The sequence below is a fragment of the Arachis stenosperma genome, chromosome 1 (genome assembly GCF_014773155.1).
Source record: "Arachis stenosperma cultivar V10309 chromosome 1, arast.V10309.gnm1.PFL2, whole genome shotgun sequence".
In the NCBI taxonomy this organism is placed as follows: Eukaryota; Viridiplantae; Streptophyta; class Magnoliopsida; order Fabales; family Fabaceae; genus Arachis; species Arachis stenosperma.
The window spans coordinates 60035620-60055426 of record NC_080377.1 but is presented as its reverse complement, the minus strand read 5'-3'; the positions used below and the strand labels follow the sequence as shown (position 1 = coordinate 60055426).

The following is a 19807-nucleotide window of genomic DNA, read 5'->3' as shown; positions in this document are numbered from 1 at the left end:
AGGATCATAATCATAGAAAGAGAACAATTTCACACAAGAATGGAAGATAAGTGGTTATAAAATGTAACCACATCAATAGGCTCAAGTCTCACAAGCTTGTGTTCTTAGTTCAATACATGCTTCACAAAGTATGAATTCAAGCAAGTTTTACCAAAAATTTTCCTTCAATCAATTGGGTTAATGCCCTATATTTAAACTTCTTGAAAAATCTCAATGTTTGACTAAGCATTGTTGTGATTAAAAGATCCAAAAATTTCCTTAGTTTACCCCTTTCCTTTTGCTTAAAACCAATTTCTTATGCAAAAAGGGTGACTAAGTTTTTGCAATTCAAAGTATGATTTCTAATCACAACCACAAACTAAAAAGAAAGATATGCAAAAATGTGTAAAGAAAAATCCACTAAAAGTATGAAATCTAAAGATATCCACAAGCATCAAAAGCATCAAAATATCTAAAATCCAAAATAAGCAGTAAAGGTGTCCAAAATAAACTCAAAATGCATCAAAATATATACAATAGGTATGCAAAATAAGATAACTAGGAGAGTAGCCAAAAGTTCACCGGTCCCCAAATAATGCTACCGGTGCCCTCCTCACACTTAAGATCAAGCATCGTCCTCGATGCTAAACCGGAGGATTAGTGGGAGGTACAACGGTAGGCTCTGGCTCTGGCTGTGGGACCGGCTCCGCATGAGGTTGAGCTGTCTCTGTGGTGTCTGGGGCATCTGGAGGAGCAGCCTGCTGAGTCGGTCCCTCCGCATCCTCCTCCTGATGATCCTGCTCATCGGAGGCCGGAGAATCGGGAAGCGGAGGTAACTCAGCACCCAGAGAAATAAGCGCCTAGTCCATCCGATCTAATCGGCGTCTGACATGGAGTCTCTCTCGCTCTAAAAACCGGAATAGACGCTGGACCAGTAAGTAGGTGGGCTCAGGTGCTGCAGGTGGAACTGTCGATGATGAGGGGGCTGCTGTAGTAGAGGAAGATGGTGCTGATGTAGGGGCTGACTGTCCGGCTGTCCCCACTACCGCTCTAGCCCTAGAACGGCGTCTGGCTGGCGGCCTCTCATGTACCCAACCACCCCAAGGAATAGTAACCTCTCTGTCATCTGCATCAGGCAGTAGTGGTAACACATCGTCATCTGACCAAGGGACCTCGGCTAGGGCAGCCATACTCGTGACCAAAGTAGGAAATGGAAGTAGGCCACGAATATGTGCCCGCCACATGCACTGCCGGATAAGCCGGGGAAAATAGACATCCTTCCCCTCCATGACACACCCAATCAGCAGAAGCATCTCCATGGGGATCTCGGAGAAGTGAGTGGTAGGCAAGACGTAGTGGGCAAAGATCATCTGCCAAGTCCTGGCCTTTCTAGTCAAGTGAGCGAATAGCATCCCCTTAGGCTTGGTATTGTTTGCATCCATAACCCATGTGGCATCTGGTAACCCAATGACGCTCCTAAGTGCCTCGTAATCAAAAGTCATGCTGTGTATGGCCAACTCGGCCTGCTGATGGGCGCAAGTGCCATCAAGAATATGTCGACACTGCAAAGCCTCCTCTATGGCCGTCTCAGTGATCATGATCTCTCTACCCCTCAACTGAACCGAATCCAAAGTCGGACGGAAGAAGTTGCAGTAAAATTCCTTCACCCAAGATATGTTGATATCCCCCAAATCTCGGTCAACAAAGTCTATACCCAACTCAAGGATCCGACTAGTAATGGACCGTCGGACATCATTGGGGAGAGCAAGCTTCTTCTCGGTATTCAGTTTTGTTGTCCGGTACTTGGAAAATCGAAGCTCACATTAGAGATTAGGGAACTTGGTTGGGTCAGTGGAAGGTAACAGTTGATTTTCCTTTTCTTCGTCATTTAGAGGATTCTTAGCATAGTTCTTATAGATGGAGGGAATAGAGGGTGTAGAGTGCTTTCTTTTCTTGGAAGAGGTGGCAATAGCCTTTCCCTTATCTGACATCCTAAAAAAGAGATATAATGGAATATAAGCAATAAAGCATGTAGCACAAAGCAAAGAAAGCATATTCAGGATGTAAAATGGAGAGAAAGTAAACATGATGTGAATGGGACTTGAAATACGGCCAACAAATAAGAACAGAAAACACAGCCATATCCCAAAATTCAATGCTCACTAAATGACCAAAATTCATAAAGAATAAGCATGTTCATCATCAATACTCAAAGAATGGTTAAAAGAGTTAAAATGCAAACTTGGAAGAAACGGGAGTAGTGAGTTAGAGAAAAAAGAAAATAAATGGGGTTAAAAATTAGGAGCATGATGAGAAATGAAAAATTCAAGCATACAAATCATGGTCACAGCATAGCATGCAAATCCCGGAAGCGAAAGTAACGAAAGGTAGCCCAAATTCGTAATAGAGAGCAAAATGAAATTAAAATTTTCGAAAATTGGGCAGCATTTCGGCTTAAAAAAATGGACGTTCCCGGATTGCAAAATGGCACAAACAATCATGATTATAATATCATTTATTCAAAGCAACAACAAGCTAGCATCCAGGCAACACAGAATGTACACAGAGCTACTCAAACATGGCACTTATCAAACAAAAGAACAAGCAGAAAATAAACACAAACGGAGCACTTATCAGGCCTAGAATCCTCTATCCAGCCCTAGCTACCTAACAGCAGATATTTCTATCTAATCCTAACATGCAAAACTCAAATTCTAACTAAGTAACAAAAAATGTCAAAAACTAACAAAATTGAACGGTGAAGAACAAACAGAGTATGAACAGGAACCTGGGAGCGGGAGAAAAATTGTGGAGGAAAGAAGAATTGGGATTGGTGGGCAGCAGAGGTGCGCCGCCGTGGACGGTGGCCGAGAAAATGGCCGGCTGCGGTGGTGTGACCGGGAGGGAGAGGGAACGAGTGAAGGCAGGGTAAACTGGATGAGTGAGAGGGAGAGAGAGAGGGAGGTCGGGTGGTGATGAAGCGGACGAGGGGATGGCCGTCCGGTGGTTGTGGTGGCTGCCGGCGCCGCTACAGCGGCGGTTATGGGAGAGAAGAAGAAGAAGAATGGAATTGGGGAAGAAGAAAGGGCGCGGCTGCGTGACACTCTTCGCGTGTTAGGGTTATCCCCTTTTTTGAATCGACGTGGGCGCGCACCTTGCGTGTCCGCGTACATTGAGAAAATAGAGATCCACGCGTGAGCGTGCAGCATGCTCTAGCGTGGATTGGCAGATTTATGCAAGGACGCGTGCGTGTACAGTGCGCGCACGCGTACATGGAGTTGGGCCTGAGGCTTAGAGGGGGCTTGACGCACGCCCAACTCTCGGGTAAAGGCCTAGAGTGGCGGCAGCACGTAAAGGCGCGCGCGCGGCAAGTGCGCGTCCGTGCATATTGGTAATATGTGATAAGGCGCGCTAGCGCGATGCGCGCGCTCGCGCTTGTTCTTCCTTGGGCATATGGGCGCGCATGCGGCAAGTGCGCGTCCGCGCGAATTGAGTTGGACTAGGGGCTTAAGGTTGGCCCAGAGCCGGCTCAACTCTCTGGGGCTTAGCTCAAAAATTTGCAGCAGCAAATCAACGCGGACGCGGTAGTTGCGCGTCCGTGCGAACTTCCATGTTCTCATAATCTGCGCGCACGCACGTAGTGCGCGTCCGCGTGGGTCATGTTGGGCTCAGGGCATAATGTTTGCCCAAAAGAGGCCCAACTCTCGGGTACGTGGGCGATGTTGTATCAACTCAGGGACGTGTGTGCGTACATGGTGCGCGCGTGTCCACCCCCCTTTTTTTTTATGAGAGAAATATGCTGAAGTGCTCCCCATACTATTCACAACTCTTTATGCATCTACTTACTAGACACAAGAATGCAATTCACAAAAATGCAATATGATGTTATTCATCTACTACTAAACACAACATACATGTGACTAAGCTAACAATTGAGCTGTACAAACAAATTTATGTGAAACATCTACCTACAATGGTAACTCAAGTCGCTTATTAAGCAAATTTAAAAGAGAGTGGAAAGAGTTTACCATGGTGGGGTGTCTCCCACCTAGCACTTTTAGTTTAAGTCCTTAAGTTGGACATTTTGAGATGCTTGTTGTCATGGTGGCTTATGCTTGTGCTCATCCTTGAATTTCCAAGGATCCATGCTTCTCAATTGGTTGACAAAATTTCCGACCATCTTCATCAAGTTTGGGCAAAATTCTACCCAAGATATGAGTTCCCTTAGTTGGTCTTCACAAAGCGAGCTGGGATCCCATATCTTATCTTCACACCCGTCCGTTAGTCGAGTTTCATGATTTTGTCGGATGGGTGGTTGACATAAGGGTGATTGACACATAGAGTTCTCTTTATTCCGCCAATGCTTCCTTCTAAGCCCATATATGGTAATTTTCGTACCATCCTCATTCATACACCGTAGAGTCTTGGCCTTTATGATTTTTATACCAAAATTCCAACCACTACACAACTCTTTCCTATTCTTAATTCCACAAAGAGTTCTAAGTTGACCATCATTTTGAATCAAGCCATATTCAAGTGAGAAAGTAAAGCTTAGGGATGAGAGTTTTACCCTCTTGAGAGTTGATTTCGGGAGGGGGACCTCCCCACACTTAGGCAATGCAAGGTCTACTTCTTTAGGCTCTTCTTTGGTTGTTTCCACCTCTTCACAAACAACCTTATCCCCTTTTTCGCTTGGCTTGGTGTTGTCTTCAAGAACGTCATCTTGGCCAACGGGAGGTGATTCAATTTGGGATAGGAATTCATGGATAGATGAATCCATCTCTCGATCAACCTCTTCATATTCTTCAATTTCAATATACACCATGCCATTTTCGTCCTCCTTGGGAGGTTGTGCACACTCTTTTATAATTTTAGCTTCATGTCCAAGGGGAGAGGATTCCATTGTAGAGAGAAATTCATCCATGATTGAATCCATCTCTTGATAAGCTTCTTCCAAATCTGCGGTGATGGTATGTATTGGAGGTTGTGCACCCTCCTTAACATCAATATCAAGCTTCTTGGAAGAGTGCTCCATGATGCTACATTCCCATGGACTTCCAACATCTCCCAAATCTTCAACCACTTCTTCCTTTTCTTCAATGATCATTGGCTCATCCAATTGTTCCAATGTAAAACTTGGCTTCTCCTTCTCTACCGTGTTGCCCGATTTCTCCTTCATACTTTGCTCTTCTTTTGACTTTTCAAATGTCGTCATGGAAGTACCTTGAGTATTCAAACATTGGTGGGCTAAAGTGTGCACTACCTTGGTCAAATTGGTCACAAACTCAAGTGTATCCCGCTTCATGGCTTCTTGTCCTTGGAGTAACAAAGTGAGAGGGTCGTCTATTGGGGCTTGGGGTGAGTAGGAGGGTTCATTATTTTGGGAGGATGGTTTATGGTAGGAAGGTGGTTCTTCTTGGTGAAATTATGCAGGTGGTATGCATCGAGGTGGTTCTTGGTAGTAGTAATCTTGGAATTTCGGTTCCATGTATGGCTCATATGGTTCAAAAGTTGGATGGTGTGGTGAATATGGATTGGGTTCATATGGAAGCGTTTGGTGAAAATAGGCTTGTGAGTATGGTTGAGAGTTATGTTGAGAATATGGTTCATAGGCATATGGTGGTGGTTCTTGAAGGTCACAAGGTGATTCACCATAGCCATTGGATTGATATGCATCATAGAATGGCTCTTCTTTATAGTGCATTGGTGGAGGTTGTTGCCATGAAGATTGATCATATGCATATGGTTCCTCCCACCTTTGATTGTCCCATCCTTGATACACATCTTTATTATAGTCCTCATTACCTACAACATAATTGTAATCACACTCATAGCCAAAGTGAGAATTCATGATAGCAAGAGAGGGCAAAAACAAAAAAATAGTAACAAATAAAGAGAACAAACTAAAAACTAACAAAGAAGCAAAAAGCAAACATATTCACAATATTCACATATATACAATAACCAATAACACAACACCATTGCAATCCCCGGCAACGGCGCCATTTTGATGATTTGATTTTTGACGGTTTAGAATTTCACTAATAAAATCTCGTTGTAAAGTATAGTTTCTAAACCAAACAATAATCCTTTCATACAAAAAGTTGTTTGTCACTAGTACAAACCCCTAAAATTTATAAACCGAAGTATTCAAACCTCGGGTCGTTCTCCCTAGGAATTACAATAAAGTGTCTTGTTATTGGTTATGAGTTATTTTGGGGTTTTGGATAAGAGGCATGAAAGTAAATGACAATGAAAATAAACTAACAACTAACAAAGCTCTTGGCAAGATGTGAGAACTAGAAATCCTATCCTAGTTACCTTTCTCAATTGTGATGAGAATTGTTCATTGCTACCACTTAGTTAACCTCTAACTATGGAGGGAAGTCAAGTGGATGAATCAATTTGATTCCTCAAGCCCTAATCATCTCCTAAAGGAATGACTAGCTTTAGAGATATTCAAATTAATTAGCAACTTCTAATTATCAATCAACAACGGAATTAGATAACTCAAGAGTCACTAATTACTCTCCCTAGGCCAAGAGGAACAAAACCTACACTATATCTAGAAGAGACATTTCATCAAACACATAGAGTGCAATACAAGTAAACATTATTAAATGCGAGAATTAAAGGAATCTACAACTACAAAAACAAGAGATCAACAATAGGAAAGCAATGAAGAACAATTATTATGAATTACCTCTTATTGAATTGAAAGACAATGGAAGTAGCAATAGTAGATCTACAACAAAGTACAAGAGCAATATAAAGGAAATTACAACAAGGAGTAGAAGAATGATGAATGTAACAACAATGAATTGGGAAGTAGAAGTAGGAGAGAAGATGAATCAAAACCTTGATCTAAGAACTAAACCTAATCCTAATTCTAGAGAGAAGTGAGAGCTTCTCTCTCTAAAACTCTAAACTAATCCTAAGTATATTCTATATTCTCATTAATTGATTGACTAATTGATTCCCTTCCCCTTAATCCTTCATCCTTTTATTCCTTTCCCTTTGCAATTGGCGCCAAGAATGGGTTCAGAAACCCTCTCAAATCGCCAGGCACGTGTTACCTTAATGAGGTCATGTGCTGTCATCGATGTGTGCGCGCACGGTACGCGTGCGCGTCCCTGGCTTGTTTCGCAATGTGCGCGCGAGCGCCTTGTGCGCGTGCGCGTGCATGGCCTAGATCAATTCTTTGGCTTTTTGTACTTCTCTCCACTTGCATGCTTTCTTCCTTGCTCCCTTGATCCATGCCTAACCTATTTCATCCTGAGATTACTAGCAAACACATCAAGGCATCTTATGGAATCAAAGAGGAACTAAAATTCATCAAAATAAGGCTTAAAAAGCAGGTTTTTACAATTAAGCACAAATACGGGAGAGATTACAAAACCATGCCAATTCATAGGTTAAATGCGAGAAAAGGTTATCAAAATACCCTAAATTCAATACAAGATAAACCCTAAAAATGGGGTTTATCACTCGTCCTTAGCATCCCTTCCTCCTTGCCGCTCAGGCCGCAGCCTCGCTTCATCCTACTCCTTGTCACATTAGTCCTCATCAGCGTTGCTAATCCTTCTTTGTCGGAAGTGGACCTCAGGTATTTTGGATGTGTTTCAGAGAAAGTGATTTATAGTTAATCGTATGTATATGTTTAGTTATTCAATCACATTGATTTTGCATGTCATGTACAACATCCTAATTTGCATTGGAGGATGGATTAGATAGAAGAACAACTTAAAGAATCACAATTCTCAAATTGTCAACACTGTTATATCTGCAATTACGGCCACTGCAAGAATTTAAATTTTTTATTTATAATTTTGAATGTGTTTTAGAAATATTTTGTATATCATTTCATAATTTTAGATGTGTTACAATTGTTTTTTAATATTTAAATTTAAATTTTAGATTTATGATTTTGGATGTATTTCAAAAACTTTGTCTATATAAGTTAATAATTTTAGATGTGTTACAATTGAAAAACAAATTATGGCCACTATAAAAAAGAAGCGGAGAACGAGATTGAAGAATAGAAGAAAGAAGAAAATCGTGTTACAAGAGAAAGAAGGAACAAGAAACGTAAAAGAAGGAAACAATAACTAACTATGAAGCGGATAGGAAGTTAGAAAAATTTTAATTTTTAAAATTTAAATTAATCTTAATTATAAACATGTATCTAAAAAATAAGAATATATTTTAATTAAAAAATAATTAAGTAATATTAAAGTCTGATTGAAGACTGAATTTTATTGTACAAATAACATTTTCCATATCAAAATACACTTTGAAATTATTTTTTATGGATAAAAATACACACCAAAAATTTATAAATATCAAACTCTTTCTAACATGACACTTTTGTCCATCAAAAATCATCTTGGAAGATACTTTGATATTTACCAACTTTTGGTATATACTTTTGCTCCTTTCAAATTCTTTCATATATAATTTTGTTCATCTACCCAAAAATATTTGCATTGTACTTAAACAAGACGGACTTACGCTCGGTCATCTCAATCGCACCTCCAATTTGATCTCAGGTGTGCTTAATAATAGTTTAATTCAGAATGTAACATTTGAATGGATAGAAAATAATAGTTACGAAATACTTGTAATTTGTTCAATCTAGGATTCATGAATTCCCAATATTACGCCAATATCATTTTTCGGGCACAAGTTCTGACAGTATTGGCTGTATCGCCGATCTACTTATTTTGCTGCACTTACCAAAATCTCGGAAAACATCAATATAACCCCCAAAAAATACATTATCCATGCTGTGGAGTTACTAGAAAAAGAAGAAAAACTACCATGATTTACTGATTTAATCTCCTGCTCTGGTTTTGATTTGACCCCGGCGATTAATGGGGAAAAAAAGATGTCTTCAGAAACGAAATTCATAAGATGAGCAAATGTGGTAAAAGGTGCGATTCTTCAAAACTTTTAAGCATACATTAATAAAAACCGAAAACTGCAGTCAGCCATGTCTTGAAATGACAGCAGCTCGTTCTTTAATTAAAACAATTAAAATAGAAAATGACAACACATCCATGAATTAAACAAGTTCAAGTATCCTCAGCAAACACTAAGACACCACATCCCTATCTATCCTCCTAATAAACCCTCAATCATATGGCAACTACTAGTACTCCAGCAGCAACCGCAGTGAGAAGCAGAAAAGATGAAAATCCAATCAATCTCTATGCAACCAGAGTGCTGGCAGTTGTTGATTCGCTGCATATAACCAATGTCACTATTAATAACAGGGCAGACAGTTTTATTGTTCTAAACAAATGGGGAAGATAGGCAATTAAAAACACAAATTTACAAGGACTAGTGAGCATAATAATACTCTTTACAAGGATGCATAACAAGCAGAGAACACAAACAGATATGTAATCATGACCAAGCATAATATAATACATGTATCTAACGTTCTACCATACCGGCATATTACTGCCTACATTCCTCATCAATTCGTTTGACGTGTTCAAAACATTCATAAATCAATGTAACAGGATAAAAACTTGTATCCAATACACTGAAATTGTATCGTATCAAGATACAAGTCAAAATGGAGGAAGTACAAAGCACCATTTACAAGAATGCATGTCTAGTTGTCCACTTCCCACTATTGGACTAGCAAGAAGTGTGCGCGTGTCGAAAATTATAGAAAAATATTACCAAGCTTCCCATATAAGAATGGCTGGCTATGTGTGCATAGAAAAGATATCATAGTGCGTTTACAGAGAAACCAGTTGCTATCCAATAAATAGCATATAGTTAACCTATATCACAATTCTAGCTAAAATGCCATATACTAGATACAATGTTCTAGCAAACTAAGCCAATTGATGAAGACTATCCTCAAAGAGTAATCACGAATTAAGCAATTAGGGAAATCAAACAATTGATAGTGTTCAAAGGCACTTACTACTTCCACACAGGTGGGAGCTTCTTGGTCTTCTTGTAGTAACGAGCAAGTCTGTGGATTCTGCTCTCAACAAGAATCAACCTGAACTTGGAGTCCTTGTCCTTTCTGTTCCTCTCAAGATGCTTCCTAATCGACACTGCCTTCTTGATCAAATGGTAGAGATCCTCAGGAATCTCAGGGGCAAGTCCTAAAATACCAAAATCCAAGCGGGTGAAAATAAAAATTGATTTTTTTACAATAAAACCCCAGAACCCTAATGGAAAAAAAAAAAAAGAGATTTGATATTAAAGATTACCGTGAGCTTTGAGAATGCGGAGGATTTTGCTTCCGGTGACGCTCTTGACCTGAGCAATACCGTGTGAGTCTCGAAGAATGACACCAATCTGGGATGGGGTCAAACCCTTCTTCGCGAACTTGCATATATTCTCCTCCACCTGAAAAATCAACCACAAATTTAAATTAAATTGAAGGGAACAAATAAACAAACAAAAAACAATTTTGAACAATGCGACGTATATGAAATGTTATGAAAATTACATCTTGAGAAGAGATCTTGAGCCAGCTAGGAGGGGTCCTCTTGTAAGGCAAAGCAGAAGAGGAAATACCCTTACTGAAACCACAGGAAGAAGCGGGTGTTCATATGTTATATTATTGAAGAAGAAGAAGAAGAATGAGAGAATGGAAACGAACCCGCGACTGTGCATACGACCCATGGTGGCGAGGTGGGATTAGGGTTGCAGAAGGAGAAGTGACTGTGCTGCTGCTCCTCTTCTTCGGCGACGACGGCTTCTCGAAAACCCTAATTTATGTATGCGAATCTCTTTACCTAAATAGCTGGTTCCTATTTAACAGTACCCCTTCTGCTACGTCGTTTGCAAAAACCCTAACAGAAAATAGTATACTTTATAAGATTTTTTAAGTTGTTTAATTTTGATATATTAAAAAATTTCACATTATTATTTAATTAAACTTTATTTAATTAAAATGAAGGAGAGAGGAGTAAATGGTGAAAATTGGGTGGAGTATGGTGGAAATAGGCCAAGTGGTCTATAGCCTGGCTTGATAGAAAATAGATTCAGATTTAAGTTATTAAAAAAAAATAGAAAATATGCACATGTTTAAATTATTAAAAAAATATATATTCTTTAAAAAGTCAGATTTAGTAAAAATATTTATATTCTTTAAAAGCTAATAAAAATGCTATTGAAAAGAGTTAAACTTAGATCTTCTATCATATGAAAATATTTTTATCCACTAAATTATTTGTCTTTTTAATAATATATGTGTATTTTTATTTTCTCAATATCTTCAATCTTTGATGTTGGAATATCAAAAGTCAATCAAATAAAATAATTCTAAAAACTTTTCCTCCACATTAATAAAGAAACAAACATACACACGGCCATTTTCTCTTCTCTTCTCCACTTTATACCTCTTCTACCTGACTACCATCCTCTTTATCTTCTCTTCCTTTAACTGTAGGTATTTCTTTTTTTCTCATGTCATTATTTTTTATTTTTTATTTTTTATATTTATTGTTATAATGTTAATTATTTTTAGGTTATGCTACGTGTACACCAAAATCAGCCACTAAAGTCAGCCACTAGTATAAAATATATGTTGGAATACAAATACACATTGAAAATAAATTAAATTACACATGTATTTATACACAAATACCTTAGTAACTAATTTTAGTGACTGATTTTAGTGTACAAATAGCATTTCTCATTATTTTTTCATCAATTAGGATTTTATTCTATCAAAGATCTTTTTTAAGTTCAATTTTTTGTTTGTGTTGTGATATTATTTCTACTTTTTTGAACATAAAATTTTATCAATTTTTTTCATTGAATGGTTCTTACTTTATGCCATTGATATAATGAAAGTAAAAAAAATCATGAGATAATGTTGTCGGTTATTTTTTGTTTAGGCATTACAATAGGCTTTAGAAATGGTTGAATCTGTAACTCAAAGTGATGCATTGGCCAATTCTATTTTTTTAAATGGAGAAGAAATTAATCAGTCAGTACCGACAATGCCAACAACAGATACACCATTACAAACACCAACAACTACATCAGCACCAACACAGACAACAATTATTACAAGTCAACCAATGAAGAAGACTTCACCAATTTGGGACGATTTTAATCAAGTTGAAAGTTCTAAAGGTACAAAAGCTATTTGCAAGTATTGCAAATCTATGTTTTCTTATGCTGAAAAAATAGCTAGTACTTCACATTTATGGATGCATTCTAGTAGTTGCTTACAAAAGAGATTGCACGTTGCTGCACAAAAGAAGAAACAATTGATTCCATTTCAGCCTTTCAATTCAAGTGTTATTCCCTTTGTAACACCACGTGCAAGACATTCTCAAGAGAAGACGAGACAAATAATTGCTATAGCAATTATGATTCATGAGCATCCTTTTAGCATTGTTGAGGATGAAGTTTGGATGTGGGGCTTCCAATACGCTAATTCTAAATTTCATACAATTTCTCACAAAACTGCTCAAAGTGATTGCTTGGCGATATATGAGGCAGAAAAGAAACAATTGAAGACTTTGTTACAAGGTGTTAGTACAGGTCACTTTATTGATGTAAGGTGAAATCTTCAAAAAAGGGTTTTGAGTTTTGTTAAGGTATCTGCTCCTAGAGGTGGCATCGATGTTGCGGATGTTATTTTCAAGTGTTTGAAGACTTGGGAAATTAAAAATAAAGTCTTCTCAATATCTGTTGACAATGCTTCCTATAATGATTCATGTCTAAGGCCTCTTAAGGATACTATTTCAGATAACAACTCATTACGTGTTAGTGGTAGTTTGTTTCATGTTAGGTGTTGTGCACACATTCTGAATTTCTTGATACAAGATGGGCTAGGTAAAATTAAAGGTATTATTCACAAAGTTCGTGAAAGTGTCAAGTATGTCCATTTTAATAATTCAAGATTTAAAATATTTGTTGAGATTCTTGAGAACAAGCATTTGAAGGAGAAAAAATTCATCATTGATTGTCCCATAAGATGGAATTCTACTTACAATATCTTATCTATGGCTTTGAAGTTTAAATATGTGTTTTCTGTGTATAAGAAAAGAGAATCCCACTACAGTTACGAACCATCATCAGAGGATTGGAGGAAAGTTAAGAAGATTTGCAAACTTTTAAAAGTTTATAATCTTGCTACTCATGTTATTTCTGGTAGTGAGTATCCTACTGCAAATTTGTACTTTTCTGAAGTTTGGAGGGTGAAACAAGTAATTGATGATGCTATTGAAGATAGAGATTCCTTCATAAGAGAAATGGCAACCTCAATGAAAGAAAAGTTTGACAAATATTGGGGAGAATGCAATATAGTAATGTCTCTTACTTGTATTTTGGATCCTAGATGTAAATTACATGTTATTAAATTCTGTTTTTCTTTAATTTACAAACCTGAGCATGTGACTGCTAAAAATATTGAAAAAGTGAAGAATACATTGCAATAAATATATGATGAATATACTGAAGAGTGTCATGGTGATACAATAATGAGTGGAGTTAACACTAATGATCTAGTTGCTTCTTCTAATGTGGTTAGTTCTGAAATTAGTGGAATTGATAAAATATTGAATATGGTTCGGGAAAAAGAAGCTATTCATCCAACAAAATCAGAATTAGAAGTTTATCTTGATGAGAGTGCTTTGGAGTGGTGGAAAAACAATAGCCTGAAGTTCAAGGTTTTATCTAAAATGGCAGTGGACATATTAGAAATTCCTGTCTCAATGTTAGCTTTATAGTCTTCATTTAGTGCTGGAGGAAGAGTTATTGATGAATATCGTTCTCGACTAAATCAAGAATCCATTGAAGCTCTCATTTGTGGAGGAGATTGACATTGGAACAAGTATGGTTTGAAGAAAAAACCAAAGGTAAAAATTAACTTTCTAATATTTCTCTTTTTGACTAAGTATCTATGTTATAGAAAATATTTTCTCTTTTTAAATGTGAGAACATTGATATTGGTATGATGTGAGTAGTTAGAATAATAAAGTTGAATTTTCATGATATATAAATGAGGTATCATATAATTTATACTAAGATTATGACCACAATTTTATTTTGAACATTCTTTTTTGTACTAATTAAAAAAGTATTTGTTACATTTATATTATTTAAAAATCTAATGATATGTGTATGTTTGCTTTTTTTTAAGGTGTTGGAACAGGAAGATTAAATCACTGTCAAGCTTGGAGGGTTAATCAATTAATTGTCCAACATTTCCTTTACTGTGTTTTGATTTAAGTAGTTATTAGCTTTTATTTGATATTATATTTAGTTAGTTTGTTACAACTCTTGATATTGATGAAGTCTTTTATTTTGATATGTTACATATTTTGGAAGTAGCCAAGTGGGAATATAATCCATATATATTATCTTTTTTTAATCAATGAGAGCATTTATCGATATTTTGTCTTTATTTTGTATCAATATTGTCCATAAATTTATTATTTTATATTTTATAATTTTAAAAATTAAATTATATCTTAAATTTAATTATTATAAAAAATAGGCCTATTGACAGACTTCAGGCCAAGCCAAATTTAACAACAGGTCAGGCTCAGTACTCATTAAAAAGCCTATACCAGGCTACAGGCCAGGCTTAGGTCAATATACTCTATTACAGGCCTGGCCTGTTAAGAGTAAAGGCTGGCATGGCCCCTATTTTCACCCTAATTGGGGGAGGGGGCTGCATGATTGCATCAAGTGACAAAGGGAATTTTCAATAGGGTAATTTTAGGGTGGCTCCGAAGGTTTCATTCCGTTGCAAGATGGTTGGTTCCTCTGAATCCTTGGAGCTTACTAGGGTTAATGACTTAGATGGCGATTCAATGGAGGTTGTCACGGGAAAACAAGGCGACCTAATGCCTCCAAAGGTAAGGTTTTCTGAGGAGGCTAGACATGCTCTATTTGAACCTTACAAGGAGGCCATCGTGATTAAGATCCTTGGGAAGCATTTCAGTTATATAACCTTAGTGCATAAACTAAAATATGTATGGAAGCTTAAAGGAGGCTATGAAATCTTGGATGTTAGTTTCGATTACTTCTTAGTTAAATTTGATCTCAAGGAGGACAAGGAGAAGGTGTTATTAAAGGGGTTCATGGATGATGTTAGGACATTACATTACGATCAAGCCATGAACTCTAGATTTTAAACCATGTGAGGCATCGTTTAGAGACACAATGGTTTGGATACGGATTATAGGGTCCGGCATATGGTATTATAATGAAAAGGCCATTATGCGGATTGCTTTGGCTATAAGCAAATCCGTCAAGGTGGATCTTGCAACCAAGTCGGCAGAAAAGGGGAAGTTTGTTAGGGCTTGTGTACAAGTGAATCTGGGACTGTTAGTTGTTCAGCGAGTGGTTGTCGATGACTTTGAATATAGTATGGAGTATGAATATATGCCATTTATATATGAGAAGTGTAATTAATTCGGGCACAGAGCATGGGAATGTAGCACACCCATGGTTCTTCCGGTGGCTGTGGATGTACAGGCAGGACCAGTTGTTCATGAGAGCTGTCCAGTGAACCAGAATCAGTAGATTTTTGAATTTGGAATTACACCCATTAATTCTATAGCATTAGCGGATTTTGCAGAGAAGATGCAGGCAACTACGTTGCATGGGAAAGCAGATATGAAGGAGCTGTTTGACAAAGAAGGGAAATGGACCAAAGTTGTTGGAAAGGGTAGAGGAAAATTAGTTGAGAAAGCTAAGGCCCAAGCGGTGGCTAAAGGCTCGACACCCCCATTTTCGGACACCAATTGGGTCGGGTGGGTGGTTCGAAGGAGGGGAGAGAGACTCACGAGAAGGCTGGATTGAGTAGCGGGTTGTCTTCTTTTTCTTGCCACACTGCATCAAGGGGGATGCTCAATGGCGTGTTTGCAGCTGGGTCTTCAACTACCCCACGCTCAAGAATGGCCACAAGAGGTGCAAACCGGCATCGCTGCAAAACTCGCCGGTGCACTAGGACAATGACGGTGTGACGAAACAACAGCAGCAAGATAACACGTCGATGGTGGCTTCTGTTGCGGTGTGACGGTGTAATGTAAAGGATTTATACCGGTTTGGAATTTAACAAAATAATTTTGTTGTGAGCATAGCCCAAACCGACAATTGATCCTCAAATCAAATTTGAATTTTTGGTTGTCACAAGTACAAACCCCAATGAAAATTAACCGAAGTATTCAAATCTCGGGTCGTCTCACAAGGAATTGCAATGAAGTGATCAATTATTGGCTATGAAGGAACAAGGGGTTTGATTTTTAATTGGCAAGAAAAAATGAAAGCAAGAAAGTAAACAACAATTAACTAATAAAGGGAAGGAAAAGAACTCTTGGCTAAGACATGGAAATGGAGATCACCATCCTTGACTACAAACTATACATTGACAATTATGAGGGACCAACCCATTAAGTCTACTTCTATGGATGAAGTACGTATAATGTCTACTTCAACGCTTGAAGTACGTCAAATAGGCTTGATCAACATCAACCCACAAGTCCCAACCTACTGATGAGCGGATAATTTATACGCTTTTTGGCATTGTTTTTACATAGTTTTTAGTATGTTTTAGTTACTTTTTATTACTTTTTATTAGTTTTTATACAAAAATCACATTTCTGGACTTTACTATGAGTTTGTGTATTTTTCTATAATTTCAGGTATTTTCTGGCTGAAATTGAGGGACCTGAGCAAAAGACTGATTTAGACGCTGAGAAAGAACTGCAGATGCTGTTGGATTTTGACCCTCCTCCACTCAAAATGGATTTTTTGGAGCTAAAGAAGCTGAATTAGCGCGCTCTCAATTGCATTGGAAAGTAGACATCTTAGGCTTTCCAGAAATGTATAATAGTCCATACTTTGCCCGAGATTTGATGGCCCAAACTGGCGTTCAAACGCCCAACAGAGACCATTTTCTGGCGTAAAACACCGGAACTGGCATCAGAAATGGAGTTAAACACCCAAACTGGCATCCAAGCTGTCATTTAACTCCAAGAATGGCCTATGCATGTGAAAGCTCAATGCTCAGCCCAAGCACACACCGAGTGGGCCCCGGAAGTGGATTTCTGCACTATCTGCATTTAGTTACTTATTTTCTGTAAACCCTAATAACTAGTTGAGTATAAATAGCACCTTTTACTATTGTATTGGGGGCTTTTTTGATCACTTTAGATCATTTTGCACATTTGGGGAGGCTGGCAATCCGGCCATGCCTAGACCTTTTTCTCTTATGTGTTTTCCAACGGTGGAGTTTTTACACCTCATAGATTAAGGTGCGGAGCTCTGCTGTTCTTCATGAATTAATGCAAGTACTATTGTTTCTCTTTCAATGCATGCTTACTTCTTCTCCAAGATATACTCTCGTACTTAATTCAGTTAAGTCAGAATGAAGGGGTGACCCATGACAATCACCCATTATCTTCGTTACTCGCTTAGCCAAGATCCGCGTGCCTGACAACCACAAGCGGTCTACATGATGTTCAACGTAGTCATTGGACAACAGCTGGAGTATAATCTCTTGGGTCTCTGATCTACGGACCGAGTCCATGACATTAGAACCTTCGTGGTATAGGCTAGAACCAATTGGCAGCATTCCTGAGATCCAGAAAGTCTAAACCTTGTCTGTGGTATTCCGAGTAGGATTTGGGATGGGATGACTGTAACGAGCTTCAAATTCGCGAATGTTGGGCGCAGTGACAGTGTGCAAAAGGATAGAGAGATCCTATTCCGACACAAGTAAGAATCGACAGATGATTAGCCGTGCGGTAGCTGTACCTGGTATTTTTCATCCGAGACAAGAAATCCGACAGTTGAGTAGCCGTGCAGAAACCGTACTTGGACCATTTTCACTGAGAGGATCATACAGCTTGCCATGGAAGGAAGCACGCTGAAGAACTGAAGATTGATGGTTTAGAAGTTATAGTAAACTCTCGTTGTAAGTATAGTTACTAAACCAAGCAATCAACCTTTCTTACAAACGTTTTGGTTATCACAAGTAACAAACCCCTAAATAAATTGATAACCGAAGTATTTAAACCTCGGGTCGTCTTCTCAAGGAATTGCAGGGAGGTATGTTCTTATTATTGGCTATGAAAAAGGTAAAATTTTGGGGGTTTTGAGAATGAGGAACAAGTATGATAAATGATAAGCGAAATAAATAAATAACTATAAAATAAACTCTTGGCAAGATATGAAAATTCAGAAGTCCTATCCCAGTTACTCCTATGAGAATGGAAGTTAATCCCACTTAGTTAATCTTTGCATAAGCAAGGGAAAGTCAAGTGAACCAATTGGTTAGAATTCCCAAGTCCTAGCCAACTCCTAAAGAAAGACTAGAGTTAGTGAAATTCAAATTAATTAGCCGACATAACAATCAATCATGAATAGTTGATAACTCAAGAGCTTCCAGTTAATCAATTAAAGCCAAGAATATAAAAAGCTAAACGAAAATCATAGATCTGAAAATACCTCAATTGTATTTAAATATAAATTTAAATCTAACATGGAAAGATTTATGAATCCAATGGGCAACATAAATAATAAACAGATAAAAGTATTAGAGTATCTCAAAGTAGAAGAGAAGTCAAAATAAAGGAATATTGAACCTAATATGAAGATGAGATAAATCCTAATTTCTAAAAATCCTAATCCTAAATTAAATTCTAATCTTAATCCTAAGAGAGAGGAGAGAGCCTCTCTCACTAAAAACTACATCTAAAACTAAAAATTATGAATTATGAAAGTATAATTATGAATGGATGCATCCCCCCACTTTATAGCCTCTAATTTGTGTTCTCCAGGCCGAAAACTGGGTTAGAAACAGCCTAGAAATCGCTGATTGTGAAATCTGGTCCGTACAGGTTGCGACAAAGTGACGCGGAGGCGTCATCCACGCGTCCGCGCAGAATGAGATTTGCAGATGCGACGCGTCCGCGTGGAGCGCGAGTTTGCGTTGCCTATCTGTATGGCCACTATGGCGAATTATATATCAAATCGAAGCCCCGGACTTTAGCTTTCCAATGCAAGTGAAACCGCATCTTTTGGAACTCTGTAGCTCAGGTTATGATCGTTTTAGTGCAAGAAGGTCAGGCTGACAGCTTTGCAGTTCCTTCAACTTCTTGTATTCCTTCCACTTTTGCATGCTTCCTTTCCATCCTCTAAGCCATTCCTGCCCTGTAATTCCTGAAATCACTTAACACACATATCAAGGCATCTAATGGTAATAAGAGAGGATTAAATAAAAGGAAATAAAAGTCAAAGAAGCATGTTTTCAATCAAAGCACATAATTAGGAAGGCAAATATAAAACCATGCAAATAGTATGAATAAGTGGGTAAAGAGTTGATAAAAATCACTCAATTGAGCACAAGATAAACCATAAAATAGTGATTTATCAATCTCCCCACACTTAAACATTAGCATGTCCTCACGCTAAGCTCAAGAGAAGCTATAAGAGAGTGAAGAGGAATGGTACAATGTATGAAATGCAACCTATCTATATGAATGCAACTATATGCAGATTGTTTCTACCTACTTGGTTAAAAATAAATAAGCTTTTTCAAGACAAACATGAATCAAATTCCACTAATTCAAATTACACAATAAAAGACAGGTAAACTTGTAAGAAGATAGCTTATGAAAGCAGGGAACATAGAATCAAGCATTGAACCCTCACAGGAAGTGTATATGCACTCTAATCTCTCAAGTGTATAGGGTAATTCACTCTACACTTCTCTAATCAAACTTTCTAAACTTTGTTCTTCATCTAACCAATCAACAAATATTTAGTATACCAATGCAAACATCATGAGGTCTTTTCAGGGTTGTAATGGGGCTGAGGTAAA

At 37.9% G+C, this 19807-nt stretch overlaps 1 protein-coding gene across 1 annotated transcript; it reads right to left on the bottom strand.

The window, feature by feature from the left end:
• Nucleotides 1–8918: 8918 nt before the first annotated feature.
• Nucleotides 8919–10805, bottom strand: LOC130948576 (40S ribosomal protein S13). Its single transcript, XM_057877390.1, has 5 exons — nucleotides 10613–10805; nucleotides 10460–10532; nucleotides 10218–10356; nucleotides 9923–10109; nucleotides 8919–9222 (listed from the first exon to the last, which is right to left on the bottom strand). Exons 1-5 carry the CDS (start codon nucleotides 10633–10635, stop codon nucleotides 9189–9191), a joined length of 456 nt encoding a protein of 151 aa, XP_057733373.1. The 5' UTR covers nucleotides 10636–10805; the 3' UTR covers nucleotides 8919–9188.
• Between the last annotated feature and the right edge of the window lie 9002 nt (nucleotides 10806–19807).